The sequence below is a fragment of the Zingiber officinale genome, chromosome 2A (assembly GCF_018446385.1).
Source record: "Zingiber officinale cultivar Zhangliang chromosome 2A, Zo_v1.1, whole genome shotgun sequence".
NCBI classification, from domain to species: Eukaryota; Viridiplantae; Streptophyta; class Magnoliopsida; order Zingiberales; family Zingiberaceae; genus Zingiber; species Zingiber officinale.
In genome coordinates, this window is record NC_055988.1 from 27,732,562 (window position 1) to 27,748,887 (window position 16,326).

Below are 16,326 nucleotides of genomic sequence, written 5' to 3' on the forward strand. Positions count from 1 at the left end.
AAGTAAAACTCTGGTGTCTGCTTTTCTTTACTTAGTCTCTTTTATTTATTACAAGTGTTCATTATATAGTTGAAATCCGAGAAAGGTTCGAGTTTTAATTTGTAGGGCAATTCACCCCTCCCCTCTTGCCGGCCTCCAAAGGGACCAACACTTGTATTCATCTACCCTAGACAACACATTAGAAGGCAATAAAGTTAATAAAATTTTAGTTACCTCCTTGTTCGCCTCCCATTATTGCCTTTTCTCCTCGATCTAATACCGTGGCTGAAGACGCTTTCCCTTCTTTTCTGTTGGAGTTTCGAAGGGATCTTCCAAAGCGGTTCAATGGTTCCAATCTATTTAGAACCATGTCTCCAATCGCAACCTCTAATACTTGAAATCTCCTTGCACATATAGAGGTGGGATTCGGATATCCCATCTTAATGCTCCCTCCGACTCTATTTCTTCCTCTAGTAGTTGCTCCTTCTGCTGATTAGTCCTTTAAGAACGCTCCTTGCTCTAATACTACTTGTTGGGACCTTGATCACCGGCTAGATAGGGTGAATAGGCAGTCGCCCACTTTGTTCACTTTCCTACACTTGTTAACGCAACGAAATACAAAACGACAAGTAGAAAGCTAACCCTAGAAACAATAAAGACAAGAAGAAAACAAACAAACCCTAACATATTCCTTTAATGTGATTTGGAGATGATGCTCTTACTCCATGGTGTGTCTGTAAGGTGGACAATCCCTAAATCCGTCGGTGGATCAATCCCGAAACTCTGGCTAGCACAATCCTTCTTGTCGATAGAGAAACCTTGCCACAAACTTGATTAAGATCTTGGATTGCAATGAGAGCTTTGGAGACTCTAATTAGGGGTTAACCACCTCTAATTTCATCACCCAAGCCAACCACGCTAAGATTCATTATATAGAGCTTGGGAAAAAACAAAACAACCAAGCTATTTTCTTGCTACCAGTCGATTAGTAAAGTTACCAGTCAACTGATGTTATCATTGGACACAACCAACGGTACTCCACAGAATCCATGATTCTGTTCAACCACTCTTTACCAATCGACTAGTAACATTACCAGTCAACTGGTCTTGGTAGTCAACTGTATTCATAGTCGTTAGGCACAGAAATATTTTGTGTTTGCCCTAGTCGACTGGTGATCCTGCCAGTCAACTGGTAACTCTGAGTACAATCACTCAGCACTCGTCCTTGTCCGCACAACTTCGATCTTGCCTTCTAGCCTCTTCCGTCAGACTCGCGTCACTTGGATGTTTCCTCATTCTTCACACCTTGCCTTCAAAAGTTTCCTTCGGCCTTGTCCTTTGTTGTCGGGTCTTCTTTTGCCAAGAAGTCGCACCTCCGGGACTTCACCGCCAAGAGCCACACTCCAAGACTTCATTCATACCAAGTCATACTTGGACTTATGTTGCCAAGATTACACACTTGGACTTTGTCTTATTGTACCTATATCTTACACACTCACAAACGCATATCAAATACAATAATAACCTAACTTAAATTTTTACTTAAACATCAAAACTTACAGTCATACTAATTGCTCCAATGACTTTCTCTCGAGATTCCATATTAATAGGAGCTTCGTGCACAAGTCTATTAATAAGTTTGGATAAAAAGTAATCGATGACTTAAAAGCTCAATTTTATTGACATTTATGTCATAATGTCTTCTAAATTTATTCATATTTTTTATTTTTCTTTTTAAGCCTCAATTAAAACATAAAAAAGGAAAGAATTACAAAAGAATATTAATAAAATATGTTTAAAACCTAAAAATTTTATTTTTTATTTTAATATCAATTACAATAAAAAATAAAGGTGAAACAAAACTAATAAAAAAGAGAAAAATAAAATAAAATAAATTAGTTATTTCATAAATAATTTTCATATAAAAAGTCATTGATAGCCTTAGAAATCAAAGGTTATGTTAAATTAATATTGTCCAATACGAATCATCCTTTTAATTTATTTATAATTTTTTTTTAAAAAAAAATGAACAATTGAAATCTATAATGAATTTTGACCAAAAAAATTATTGATTATCTTAAATAATTCCATTTTATTCTAAATTTACATGGTTACACTCCGGATGGACCCTTAAATTTATCCATATTTTTATTTTCAATTTTGGGACCTTAGTAAAAATAAAAAATTAAAAAATACAAAATAACATTAATAAAAATATAAGAATCTTTAGAAATTATTAACATTAATAAAAATATAAGAATCTTTAGAAATTATTATTTTTTATTTCTCAATAGTTGATTACAAGAGAAAAAAATGAAAAATTAAATTAAATTAAAAAAAATAGAAAAACATCTTAGAGCTGATTATATATATATATATACCTAAATTTTGTATTTATACTTTATAAAAACTTTTGATATTGATATCAATATAAGATTTATATCAAAATATTTAGTATATCGAATTTAATTATGTACGGTATAAGATTTATTTCATATTAAATTTTTTATATATTAAAAGTTTGATACGGTATCCATATAAATTTTTATTATATTAATTTTTTGGTATAGGGTGCAGTATAGGGTTGAAATTTCGATAGAGCCTACCCGATCTATAATTATGAGTTAAAAGTTGTGGAGCATGATGAAATTGGAAACATGAAGAAACCTATCAATTAAGATTTGAATCTGACTTATGCACAATGACTTATATGTTTTTGAAATTCAGAAACTTTAGCATGAATATTATTAGAAGAGTCTAAGCAAGTTATTACTATTGTGTACTAAAGTAAATTAGATGTATCTAGATCTACATATTAGTATGCAGTGAAAAAGAAATAGACAGAAATAGAAAAAACAAAGAACTAAAGATATTATTGTGTACTAAAGTAAATTAGATGTATCTAGATCTACATATTACTGTGACAAAAAACAAAGAAAATTAAGATAGCGTCTAGTTTTATTTTCATTTTCTAAAAACATAAGCGTTTTTATTTTCTTAGACAATAATTTTAAATATTTTTTATTTCTTCATAAAATGATATCTTCTTTTCTAAAAAATAAATATGAAAATTATCAACCAAACAATTATTGAATCAAGGCATACATGAGAGAGAGGGGCAAAGTATGCAGCGAAAAGAAAATAGACAGAAATAGAAAAAAAACATAAACACAAGAATTTATTTAATTCGGAACCTTCGACGACTCCTATTCTAAGACCCAGGTCCCACGGACCTATCGATGGGCAATCCACAAAATGCCTCTTCCGAAACTATCGAAAGATGTGATTGAATACAAGAAATAGGGACAGTATAACAGTCTACATTTCCCCTTTTTAAAGCAATAATAAAATGTGTAACACTTAACAAAATATTATCAATAATTAAGAGCGCTCATGTGTTGTTATCGGTCTGTCGGAGATGATCGGATGACTCGGAAAAATAGCTTGGTGGTAGACAGACTTCTATGAAGTAGCAGTAAAAAGTTGGAGCAGTCGAAAAACTAATCGGACGCATAGAACCTCGTGTAGTAGTTGTGTATAGTGGCTTGGGGGAAACACCCTTATAAAGGATTTATGAAATAGACCTAAATTGGACCAACGCCTACTATCCCTTCAAACAGGGATGCGTCCTCACTTAGTCACTCTTCTCCAATGACTTACCTCTACTTACCAAGTGTAGAGTTACCCTTGGAATCACACATCCAGACTTCGGGAATCAAATATCCTGACCTACTGAAATCACACATCTAGTTTTCTCCAATCGAGAATCGCACATCCCGACTTACCGGAATCGCACATATGGTCTTCTCCAATCAGCCCTGGTCCTTCGACTCAGGAGGCCCTGGGCGAAATAATAAAATAAGATCCTAAATAAATTTTTAATAATATATAATTTATCTACAATGACTTCTTCTAGCATTTCTATTTGCAAAATCTTCTATAATATTATCAGTTTCAAGATTTTCCAAGATATCTTTTTCAATACATAAAATTGCCAATCCATTTAATCTTTCTTGAGACATTGACGATCTCATATATGCTTTTAATAATTTTAATTTTGAAAAACTCCTTTCAGTCGATGCTACTGTAACATGCATAGTCAATAAAATTCTATAAGCAATTGCAACATTTGGATAACAATCTATACTTTGAACAAATTCAAGAATATCAATTGCATATTTGGTAAAGTCGTTTGTAATATTTTTAATTCAGTAAATAAATCATCTAATTCAACATCTGATGAGTTGTCATGAGTTAGAGCAGATTTTAGATTGACACAATATTTTCTTAATTCATCATCATTCAAAGTTCTTAATGTTTTTGAATCAAATAAAAAGTCAAATATATTTTCAAAGGTTTTGATTTGCTCGAATCTACATTTTAAAGAAGCAATTGTCATATCCACAACAACAATAAAATAATCAATTCTAAAAGACTCTTCTAATGATAGTGAAACTTCATCATCTTCTCTTTCATTAAATTGTCTTTTCCTAAAAATACGGCGCTTTGTTGTAAATATTAGTTCTATATTCATATCTAATGCAAGACTCTTAGCAATAGTCAAACTTGCAGCATAACCATCATTCCTATACTTTTCAAAAAATGAGATTACATCTTCTAATTGTTTCATGGCAGAGTCCATGCACATAGATTTTGATTATAATTTCTTACTCACAATGTTTATAGCAAATAAGATATCATACCAAATGACCATACCAAGTAAAAATTCAAAATTTTCGATTGAATTAGCTAAACTTTCAGCTTCACTTATTGACTTTGCATCATCACAAATATTATTTAATTCAAGTAAAGCTGCTCTCACTTCCACAATTTGAAATCTAATAGCTTGAACACTTTTAATACGACTTTCCCAATGAGTATTTGATAAAGATTTGACGGTTAATCCCTTCACATTATTAAGTAAATTTTCCATCTCTTAGGAGAACTTGAAAATAATGTATATATGCGTTGCACTACTCCAAAAAAAGAAACAGCTTTAACACAAGAATGAGATTTATTTCAAGTAACCTCTTTTGAACTCCTTGGTGTTTTCCTTTCATATTTGAACTATTATCATAACCTTGACCTCTAATATTTTCGATACTAAGATCAAGTGATTTTAACACATTTTGTAATTCGTTAAAAAGTCCTAAACCAGATGTATCATCTACTTTTAGAAACTCTAAAAAGTACTCCTCTATTTTCACTTTATTACCTGACATATTAACACATCGTACTATAAAAGTCATTTGTTCTTGATGACTTATATCTAGGGTACAATCAAGAATTATTAAAAAATATTTTGCTTCTTTAATTTTATTAATGATAACACTTTTAACATTATTAGCTAAAATAGAAATCAACTCATTCTGAATTTTATGACCTAGGTAATGATAATGAATTTCATTACTTTGAATACGTCTAATATGATCTTGCGTCACATAATCAAATTCAGCAATCATTTCAATCAACCCAAAAAAATTTTCATTATTATCTTGATAAAGTTTTTCATTAGATCCTCGAAAAGCCAAACAACGTTTAGAAAGACATTTTACAGTTGCTATTATTCTTGTTATAACTTGTCACCAACGCTCTTTTTCTTTGGAAATTTCTCGTTGTAAGTCTTTATCAATTGTTATATTTTTATCTAATCGCATTTTTAATTCATTCCAAGTGTTCATGTTAGTTATATGTTCAATAGTATTTTTCATGTTCTTTAAGTCGTTCACTAAGATGTTTCCAATCTCTAAATTCATCCTTTGCTAATGAACTTCTATTGTTTTCAGATTTAAACAACTTGCAACAAAAGCAATAAACTTTATCTACATATTTACTGTAAAACAACCACTTTCGGTCTCTTATTTCTCTATTACTTAAATGTCTAGAATAATAAGCACAAGAAAAATGCCTAGAAGTATCGTCCAAAGGATATACAATATTCATTTCTCTTATAGGCCCTTTTTCAACTAAAATATCACGTGCATTGTTATCAAGATTATCCCAATTTCTTGGATCATATATATCAAGTGAAGAAATAAATTGTTCATCAATGTTAATATTCTCATTATCTACCCTATTTATAACATTTTCATGCTCACTCAAATTTTCTCTTTCTTCATTAACATCGTGAATCTCATTACACTCATCTACATCATTCACAATCATAGTTGAATTTTGTGCATTATCATGAGAACTTTTAATAAAGAATTTATTAATAGCACCTCTTTGTGATTCAGTCAATTGTTTTAATTTTTTTCTTTTTTTCCTTTTCTCACATCCAGAAAGATGTTTTTTAGGCAACATATTATAATGTACAAAACCACAACAATTACAAAAAAAAATAATTCAAATTATTTCACTAGTAAAGGAATAATAGCATCTGGAATATGATAGTTTTCAATATTAATGGAAATATCCTAGGTTGTTAAGTTAAGCACCTCGTCAGACAACACCTGTTAAAAGAAAATCAAATCATTATCAAATTAAAACTAATTAGTAAAATTATGGTACTTAAAGAAACAACAATACTAATTATAACAACACAAGTAACAAGTTCAAGCGCATAGAAACAACACCCTTTGTAAAACACATTAAAATAAGTAATTCTGTTAAATAAAACTTGGCAACTTAAGAGTATCATTGTACCAACAGACTTAGCATTTCATTTCCATTTGAAAGGAGAGTTATTTTGTAATCATTCTAACATCCTAAGATCAAGACCAAACTTTGTTTGTGCTAAATTTTTATATTAGGTTTTCAACTATAAGTCCAACTATATCCATTGCACATTGTCATTTACACTATGGATATCTAAGTTAACAAACAACAAATATGCAAAATGCAATCAGTTTTTCTTGTAACTGCATACAATGTATGCATGATCAATATGAGTTGACTAATTAAATCATTAGCTTAGCTGCATACAACCAAGAGCAATTCTTCAAGTGAGTAAAGAAAAATAGTACCTTGAGAAGCTCACAAGAAAGTGGATACTGGAGATAAAACACACAATATAAATTAGGAGTTCAAAATTAGCTTGATAAGTACATTAGACAACATCATAGTGAGACTTCTCTTTGGCCTTATTAACTAGTTCCTAATCACTAGTCACTATGCTGCATATTTTAATGCCATTTCTGCAGCAAGCCAGCAAGTAATACAAAAATCATTTGAAGCAGATTTTAGTTCTGCGGATTTTAATGCTGCAAATTTTAATGCTATTTCTGCATCAAGTAATGCAAAAATCATTTGAAGCATAAACAAAGTTTAGATGTAAAGTTGAAGAAAGACAATTAAATCATTAGCTTGAGTAAAGAAAAACAGCACCTTGAGAAGCTTACAATTAAATCATTAGCTTAGTTGCATACAAGTATACAAACAACTAACCAAGAGCAAGTCTTCAATTTTTTCACAACGACAACAAACAAGTAGACAACCAAAGCAGAGCTCACAGTTCAACAGTTCACAATGAAAAATCTAATTCAATGGGTTGTATTTATCATCTCTATGGATACAAAAATAACAATAAAAAAAATCTTGAAAAGTGACATAGATTTGAAAGGAGAACTGGAGAAGAAGAGATGTGATAGAAATAGTCATTGAAGACAAGCCGTGAGCGAAAGGAGAAGAAGAGATGCGATAGGGATAGAAAATTTCAAATAGAAAAGGAGGGGAAGACTTAGCTTTTGAGTCCTCTTTCTCGTAGTCGTAGGTGAAGCCGAAGGCAGTAGCCAGCAGGGGGCACCGCGACGAGTTTCTCATCGCACAGCACAGGTGTAGGCGGCAAAAGAAAAGCCCTAAATCTAATCCTGCACTACACCTATTAAAATTTAAACATAATATTTTTTTAAAAAAAATTTTGGGCCCCCCAAAACTCAAGGCCCAGGCCCATTGCCCAGGATGGCCCTCCTTCAGGGCCGAACCTATCTTCCAATTGAAAATCGCACGTCCCGACCCTTACCAAAATCCCACATATGGACTTTAACATGTCGGAAATCGAACATCCCAACTTACCAGAATCATACATCCAGTCTTCAACTAATCAGAAATCGAATATCCTGACTAGGGTTAGTCAATCTAGTACACTCGATAATAAGGTTAGATCACAGCACTTCTAACTTTAATGTATTTATTATTCATCAAAATTTAGATTTCACCATTGGTGCCAACTACACCAACAATAATATTTTTGTTTTTCTATAAAAAAAAAATCAAATCAAATGTTACCTAATTTTTTAATAGTTTCTATGGACTAGTAGGGTACACGTCAAAAGTTTTGGGTACGATGAAACTCATAAGAGTGAAATCAACTTATTATATCTAATTTGGATCGATTCTAACTTGCCTAAGTCCATTAATAAATTTTGAACAAAACTTATTAATAATTTAAATACTTTTAAAATCCTAAAACTTTAGCATAACAAAATCAGTAAAAAAAAGTTATTGATGTTGCAGTGAATACCTTTTATATATATATATATATATATATATATATATATATATATATATATATATATATATATATATATATATATAATTCAAAAAATTAAAGGAATCTATTGAATCAAATCTTTTGATATTCCACCTCTAGATCTGTTTTGACCAAAGTAGCGAGGTTTTTTTTTTCTTATTTTATTTTTTCCCTTTTTAGTTTTGTTTTATTTTCCCTTTTTTCTCTTATAATTAGCTATTAAAAATATAAAAATAAAAAACATTTTGTATTTTTAAAATTTTTATTAATGTTCTTTTGTAATCTTTATCTTTTTTTTTTTTGTTTTTATTAAGGTCTAAAATTTTAAAAAATGGGAAAAAAATTAGAGAAGCATCAAAAGTGAAATGACGGAAATTTAGCAAGTTATTAATGACTTTGAGTTAAAACTAATTTAAAAAACTAAAAATATAAACAAATTTATGGAACAAGTATAATGATATAAAGTTAAAATAAAATTAAGCTTTTAAGGCCATTAATCATTTTTAATCAAAACTCATTAATAATTTTTTTAATATATATATATATATATATTAATTTGATATTAATTAGAATTTTTTAATTATTATTAATTTGGTATAATTTTTTTATTTTAATTTAGCTGTAAAATAAGTAAAAACATGTCAGCACAAAGGTGTGCTTTTTTGGATAAAAATTAAGAAGTGGAGCCCTTTGTTAATTTCAAAATCCTGCGTGCGCCTACGGTAGAATGTGGTAATAATTAGGCTAAATTATTTTAATATTTAAAAACAGACGTCCTCTTAATTTCTATCTATTTCTAGAATAAAAAAAATGAGAATAAAAGGGTCTTCCTCCTGGCGCTTCTCTGTCTCTTTCAGTACGATCGATGTACAGACGTAGGACGGCGGTAATGTCCGGCTCCAAAAGATCCTTCCTTGCAGATTTCAACTGCTGTGCCGCGAGGGATTCGCGCTGACTCTGATTTCGCCTCTTGTTCGATCTTCTCGGTGGAAAGTTTCTAGAGATCGATCGCATTCGAGATCTCCACCGGAGGTCCTACCGAGGTCTGTCTGTCATTTACTCCCCTTTTTGCTGATCAAGCAGTGAAATTCCGAAAAAAAGTGTTGTTGTTTCTAGTGTGCTTTCCTGATCGCGAGAATCGATCCGATCCGAGCAGCGACGATCGGGAAAAGGCGATTCCTTGAACATAAAATCTCTGGTTCTTCTTCTATATTTTGTAATGTTAACCTACAAGTTCGCATGATCGATCTAAGAAACTTAGCTCGCAGTTCTTGCAGAGTAATGAATGAGCTTTAGGGTTGCTGTAAATGGCATCGTTAGTCCCGGGCGTCCTTATCAAGCTCCTGCAGCATATGAATACTGATGTGAAGATTGCCGGAGAGCACCGTTCATCCCTTCTTCAAGTCGTGAGTATTGTGCCTGCTCTTTCTGGAAGTGATCTCTTCGCCAACCAAGGGTTTTATCTCAAGGTCTCTGATTCTTCCCATGCAACATTTGTTTCCCTGCCCGACCAGCACAATGACCTTATCTTAAGTGATAAGATCCAACTCGGTCAATTCATTCATGTCGATCGCCTCGAGGCAGGCTCTCCGGTTCCCACTCTTAAGGGTGTGAGGCCTCTTCCTGGTCGTCACCCCTGTGTTGGCAACCCTGAGGATCTTGCTGCCACCAGTTCTCTTTGTAATTTTCTCGCCATGGACAAACTGAAGCCACTCGACGACTCAAAGAACAGCAATAACACATCTACAGAGAATAATAAGACACAGGAAGCAGAAAGAAGAAGGATCTCGCTTACTAAGTCTAGGTCTCTGCTCTTGAAACTACCAGTCAATGGCAAATTGGACAAGAAGGGCACGAGTGCCGGATCAAGATCAACCAACTCAAGGTTATTACCTTCATCTCCGAGCTGTGTCTATTCTTTGCCTGCATCTTTTGGGAATTTCTCTAGCGAGATTAAGAGGCAAGCAAAAGCTAAAGGAGTACAGAAGCCGGCATCATCATCAAGAGTGAGTCTGTTGGAGAAGGCAGCTTCGATGTTGAAAGGAACATCTGCTGGTAGGAAGTCTACTTCAGCAAATTTCCTGGCTCCAACCATTGAATTAGGACCCAAAGCTTTGAGAAAGAACTGGGAAGAGAATCTGGACACGAAGGTTAGAGATTGTTCAACCTCAAAAAATTCCAAAGCTACAACAAAATCTGAATTTAGAAGTGCTTCTGTGAGTTCAATATCTAACTCAATATAAATTGCTCTTCTGTTGTGTACCTTGAGCTGCTGTCATTCACTATAACTATGATTACAATGCTCAATGGCATGTAAATAGCTACTTTGATATCAGAGTTTAGAATGATTATTCTTCATTTTGGTCACTTAGCATTAATTTTCTGATTCACAGATCCCTGGACGGAAATCATCAAAAAATGAGAAATCTTTACCTAAGGAGGATAGCAAGATTCAAGCTCCTGCAGCTGCAGAGGATTCCGGTAAAACAACTAAACAGAGTCCTGTTAACATTCCAAGTCTTGGTAACTTGGTGAAGATCGAAACAACTAAAAGAAAGTGGACAGATGGTGGTGTTCCATGGCAGTCACTTCCATCGTCTCTAGCAAAACTGGGGAAGGTAGGATAAACATTTTATAGTAGCTTCTAAGTGGTCATGGGACATGAATCATTGTAAATCTCAGGAGCTCTTCAAGCATAGGGATGCAGCGCAACAGGCTGCTGTAGAGGCTTTGCAAGAAGCTTCTGTCGCAGAGAGCTTGATCCGTTGCTTAAGGTAAACGAATTCTACTGTGCATTTTTTTGCTTGTGAAAGGTGAATCGAGTTAATCAGAGTGCTGCTTACTGGGCTTTGCCGTGTACGCAGCATGTATGCGGAGGTCAGTGGCAGTGCCAAGGAAGAAAATCCGCAGCCGGCCGTGGAGCAGTTTCTGGCCTTCGATTCCTCCCTATCGCGTGCCGCGAGCGTTGCCGACTCTCTTTCCAAGTTCAGGTCTCAATTGGTAGCTGGAACGTCGTCGGACGCAGTAGCCGCTGGCCAAGTTAAAGAAGAAGCACTAAAAATCTCCACCAGGAACCGCCGCCGCGTCGCTGCCTGGGTCGACGCCGGCCTCGCCACTGAGCTCTCCCACTTCTCCCTCTACAACCGCAGGAACCCCTCCGCGGCCTCTTCTGCGACGGTGGCGACTGTCGTACTCGAGGTTGTGTCGAAGACTTCCCCGGCAGCGGCGTCTGCGACCTCCAAGGCCTCGCTCCAGTCGAAATCGAGGTTGTCCGCGGCGCCGTTGGGCAATGGGAAGACGCGGGGGCTGGCGCCACCGTCGCCGCTGCCAGAATGGGAGCGCGGCAGAGGGCTGGAAGAGGGGGCGGAGTTGGCGCGAGCGCTGAAGGAGGACGCGCAGTCATGGTTCCTGGCGTTCGCGGAGAGGTTCCTCGACGCGGACGCGGCCGCCCTGGTGCCGTCCGATCGGGAGCAGGTGGCCGCCATGCTGCCGCTGCTCAAGAAGGTGAACGACTGGCTGGAGACGATCGACCAACAGAGGAAGGAGGGAGAGGCCGACTTGGAAGAGGACGCGGAGGAAGGCGAGGGTCCCACCGGCGTGCCGCCGGAGACGGTGGAGCGACTGCGGAAGAAGATCTACGAGTACCTCCTCACCCACGTTGAGTCGGCCGCCGTAGCGCTCGGCGGCACGGCCCCGGCCGCGGCGCCGCCCCAACCTGCGGCGGGGAGCGGAGGGCGGCCGAGGCGGAAGGGATGACAGATCGGCAGGCGCCGGAATGATGAAGCGTTGAAACCTTTTTAGGTTCAATGCCTTTTTACTCTCCGAAGAAGGGCAGGTTAATCGCGGGTCGACCGTCGAATAATTACGATGTGGGCGGAGTTTTTTTTCCGGAGGATAAATTGGAAATTGAAAAAAAAAAAAGATGAATGGTATAAAAGTTGAGATAATTTTCTTGTATTTATTTAGAATTGAGTTGCATTCAAATATTCCATATTAACGAATAGAATATAGTGTCTTGTCAATTGACACCTTATTAACTAAATCAATTATGAACCTCTCAAACCTATAAAGTTCGACAAATTGGCTAAAAAACAAAGCAACTTACTAAGGTCCCTATTAAGTGTCTTAGCATTCTAAGTTGAATTGAACTGTTGGATAATATTCCAGAATTTAATTACCGACCGGAGATAATTAGAATGCTCAGAATTGAAATTATAGAAAATAACTCAAATGTGGTTTGAGTTGATAATGTCAAGGTGTCAATCTGGACTTGTTAGTGTGATTTGCTGGAGGTTGATTTGCTGGGTTGTCCAAGTGGTGTTCCTGGGTAGGAAGATTATTGCTTGAGCGTCGAGTGTTGCGAGATCAAACTTCAAAGCGGCCGAGTTGCCAACTGCACAAAGTTGACTCACTGTCTATCGAGTTTCTAATTGGACTTCCAAAGCCCAAGTGAGACGTCACTAGCCAAATGCTCATGAGTGGTCTCGAGCACCGTGAGGTCTAACTGGCCATTGTGCTTTCAAGTCTGAATGGGGATCCGAATGTTGCCCGAGTGGGTTATCGAGTCACGACGTTCAATGCCCGAGTTGCCAAGTATTGAGTGTGGGGCGTTGAGTACCCAAGCTATCGAGTGCTTGAGCTATCGAGTCATTGAGTTGTTGCATCGCCCAGCTACTGAGTCGGTTGAGTCGTTGCGTCACCCAACAACCGAGTTGGTCGAGTCTGAGTGGATTCCCTAGTGGGGCAAGAGAGAAATCAAGGATTGCATTTAATACAGTTTCATTAAAATATATTCGTCCTCTCCGACGATACTTCAAGATTATGATGGATATCTATTTCCTATGATACAATGATATACCACAATCACCCCAAACATATCACGATGAACTAAGCTTATACCCAAATGTTATCATAGATAGAACTATCGAGCGAAAGTAGATGGCATTTCTTTGCTTTTCTGTCTATCCTTCTACTCAAGGTCAGACCTCCTCATATAGGAGAACCAACCCCTTGGCAGAGCATTGAATGGTAAAATAAAGATCATTTACTATCTTTTCTAGCCTGGATCAAAATGTTAGCCGTCGACCATTTCACCCGAGCAGTTACAGATACGGCATTAACATTCGACTATTTCAAATCCACACATTAATGCATCCATTACTCAGTAGGTAGCAAAATAGATTCGGATAGTAAAACATTTGTTAATTCGCTTGGGAAAATTTTACCTTAACCGAGCCAACATTCAACGTGCATAGGTCATACTCGTATACAAGTTATCTCAGTTTAGTGCAATTCTAACCTTGAATTCACACCCTAATCCTCTATGGATGCGAGCACGAGAAAAATGATCCTCTATGGATGTGAGCACAAAAAAAATCCTCTCCCTATATATATGTTCACAACTTTCAGTTATTATGATTCAATATAAATCAACCTTTTAGTCAATCTTCCCCCAATATAGGACTAAACTCCAAACATCTATGGGAGTTCCTTTCCATCAACTCTTATATTTCCATTTACATTTCCAACATGAACTTCCTAAACTTTAATACAGCATGAACTTTAATTCTTCATACTAAATTTAGATATATTGGAGGAAGCAATCACACCCCTTAAGTCCCACATTATCGGGGTTTATTATGCACACTGATCTTGTCCGAAAGTCGAGGAGACGGATACTGGGGATATAGCGCTCTTACTAACCTCCAGTGGACTTCACTCCCGCCTGCAACACAAGCAGCGTCAATGCCTAGCCAGGGAAGGGGTCCCTAGCGATGACCCTCCGACGCTCAAGTCAGTCTCTGGCGAAGCAAGAAGAAGCAAAAAGAACTGTAGCGCAACAATAGAAATTGCGAGAAAAACATACCTCCGTCGATGCTTAGACCCCCTTTTATATAGGGCTCCTGTAGCATGTGTGCACGCTTTTTAAAGCGAGCACGTTATCCCAAGCTTTCCCTGAAGAGACATGTCAGTAAAGTGTCCCTGACAGCATTGCGCTCCCCCATTTATGATTTGGGGTAGGAGGATAGTTGTACGCCAACAGCATCCCGTCCACTCGGTCACTCATCAGGAGCAGTGACGACAGAGTGCACGGTTGTCACAGCCCTACCCACTCTATCTCACTATTGTGTGTGAGATGGTTGACTGGTGTCAGGGGTGACCAGGACGCATCATTGGCATCATATGCATTGATGCATTTATTTCTTGTGATTGTGTTTACTGCATTTATTTGCTGCATTTTGGTTGGATGGCCATGCTTGACATGCATACAGGATTTCTATATCTCTCGGACTGTTTATCCTTGTACCGGGTCCTAGTTAGTACAGTTTTCTCATGTTTACTTCAGTTGTATTTATTCCTTCTTATATCAGGGGACTATACGCATGATTAGTGCTAGATGTTATTTCTCTACTATGTATATCAGTTGTTACCCGCTGAGGAGTTGACTCACCCCATGGATATTTACTATTTTCAGGTTGATGCTGTCAGGAGAGAGTTCCAATCGCTAATCCCCTGCAGATCACGAGGACGCCTATTGGTCCTTGAGTTTTCGTTAATTGACTATGTTTAGACTTGTTATGTTTTGGATACTTTGGATCCTGTATAGATTGTTTTTATTTGTCGATGACTTCCATTTGGACTTGTTTTACTACATGCCTGCCTAGAGGGCAGAAGAGGTAAGTTCGTTGTGATTTGTGTTTTACAAGTGTAGTGGAGTAGGATATCGGTTTTGAGCTTTATGAGTGTAGTTGAGTAGGGTGGATTTTGAGTCCTATTATCATTGTTTAATAAACTGCGTGGATGTCATTATTTCAATTTGTTTATTATTGTTATTTGTTCTAGCCGCATGTGGCTGAGGTATATGGTGATGTAGTAAAGTTTCAGATTGTCCGTCGTATAGGGGAGATGTTGCCGAAATTTCTTCGGACAGGGATTCCTCCGGGGCGTGACACTTGTAACTGCATACAATGTATGCATGATCAATATGAGTTGACTAATTAAATCATTAGCGTAGCTGCATACAACCAAGAGCAATTCTTCAAGTGTGTAAAGAAAAACAGTACCTTGAGAAGCTCACAAGAAAGTGGATACTGGAGATAAAACACACAATATAAATTAGCAGCTCAAAATTAGCTTGTTAAGTACATTTGACAACATCATAGTGAGACTTCTTTTTGGCCTTATTAACTAGTTCCTAATCACTAGTCACTATGCTGCAGATTTTAATGCCATTTCTGCAGCAAGCCAGCAAGTAATGCAAAAATTGTTTGAAGCAGATTTTAATTCTGCAGATTTTAATGCTATTTCTGCAGCAAGTAATGCAAAAATCATTTGAAGTAGAAACAAAGTTTAGATGTAAAGTTAAAGAAAGACAATTAAATCATTAGCTTGAGAAAAGAAAAACAACACCTTGAGAAGCTTATAATTAAATCATTAGCTTAGTTGCATACAAGTATACAACCAACTAACCAAGAGCAAGTCTTCAAATTTTTCACAACGACAACAAACCAGTAGATAACCAAAGCAGAGCTCACAGTTCAGTAGTTCATAATGAAAAATCTAATTCAATGGGTTGTATTTATCATCTCTGTGGATACAAAAATAACAGTAAAAAAAATCTTGAGAAGTGACATAGATTTGAAAGGAGACTGGAGAAGAAGAGATATGACAGAAATAGCCGTTGAAGACAAGCCGTGAGCGAAAGGAGAAGAAGACATGCGATAGGGATAGAAAATTTCAAATAGAAAAGGAGGAGAAGACTTATCTTTTGAGTCCTCTTTCTCGTAGGTGCAGGTGAAGCCGAAGGCAGCAGCCAGCAGGGGGCACCGCGACGAGTTTCTCATCGCACACCACAAGTGTAGGCGGCGGAAGAAAAG

The 16,326-nt window shown here is 36.4% G+C and overlaps 1 protein-coding gene across 10 annotated transcripts; it reads left to right on the forward strand.

The window, feature by feature from the left end:
* The first annotated feature begins 9,282 nt into the window (after window positions 1–9,282).
* On the forward strand, window positions 9,283–12,412 carry LOC122040981. 10 transcript variants are annotated; one of them, XM_042600484.1, is made up of 6 exons: window positions 9,284–9,492; window positions 9,566–9,647; window positions 9,718–10,665; window positions 10,843–11,067; window positions 11,132–11,223; window positions 11,314–12,412. In XM_042600484.1, exons 3-6 carry the CDS (start codon window positions 9,757–9,759, stop codon window positions 12,203–12,205), a joined length of 2,118 nt encoding a protein of 705 aa, XP_042456418.1. In that variant the 5' UTR covers window positions 9,284–9,492; window positions 9,566–9,647; window positions 9,718–9,756; the 3' UTR covers window positions 12,206–12,412. The 10 variants fall into 10 exon arrangements, with proteins under 10 accessions (XP_042456422.1, XP_042456421.1, XP_042456418.1 ...); XM_042600486.1 differs by having other exon boundaries at window positions 9,566–9,621; window positions 9,727–10,665; XM_042600488.1 differs by having other exon boundaries at window positions 9,283–9,855; window positions 9,964–10,665.
* Window positions 12,413–16,326: the final 3,914 nt, after the last annotated feature.

Coding starts and splice junctions, on each gene's coding strand:
- LOC122040981 (XM_042600482.1), top strand. CDS start 9,757: ATGGCATCGTTAGTCCCGGGCGTCCTTATCAAGCTCCTGCAGCATATG. Junction 11,068..11,131: donor CTCTAGCAAAACTGGGGAAG/GTAGGATAAACA, acceptor TGTAAATCTCAG/GAGCTCTTCAAGCATAGGGA. Junction 11,224..11,313: donor AGCTTGATCCGTTGCTTAAG/GTAAACGAATTC, acceptor CCGTGTACGCAG/CATGTATGCGGAGGTCAGTG.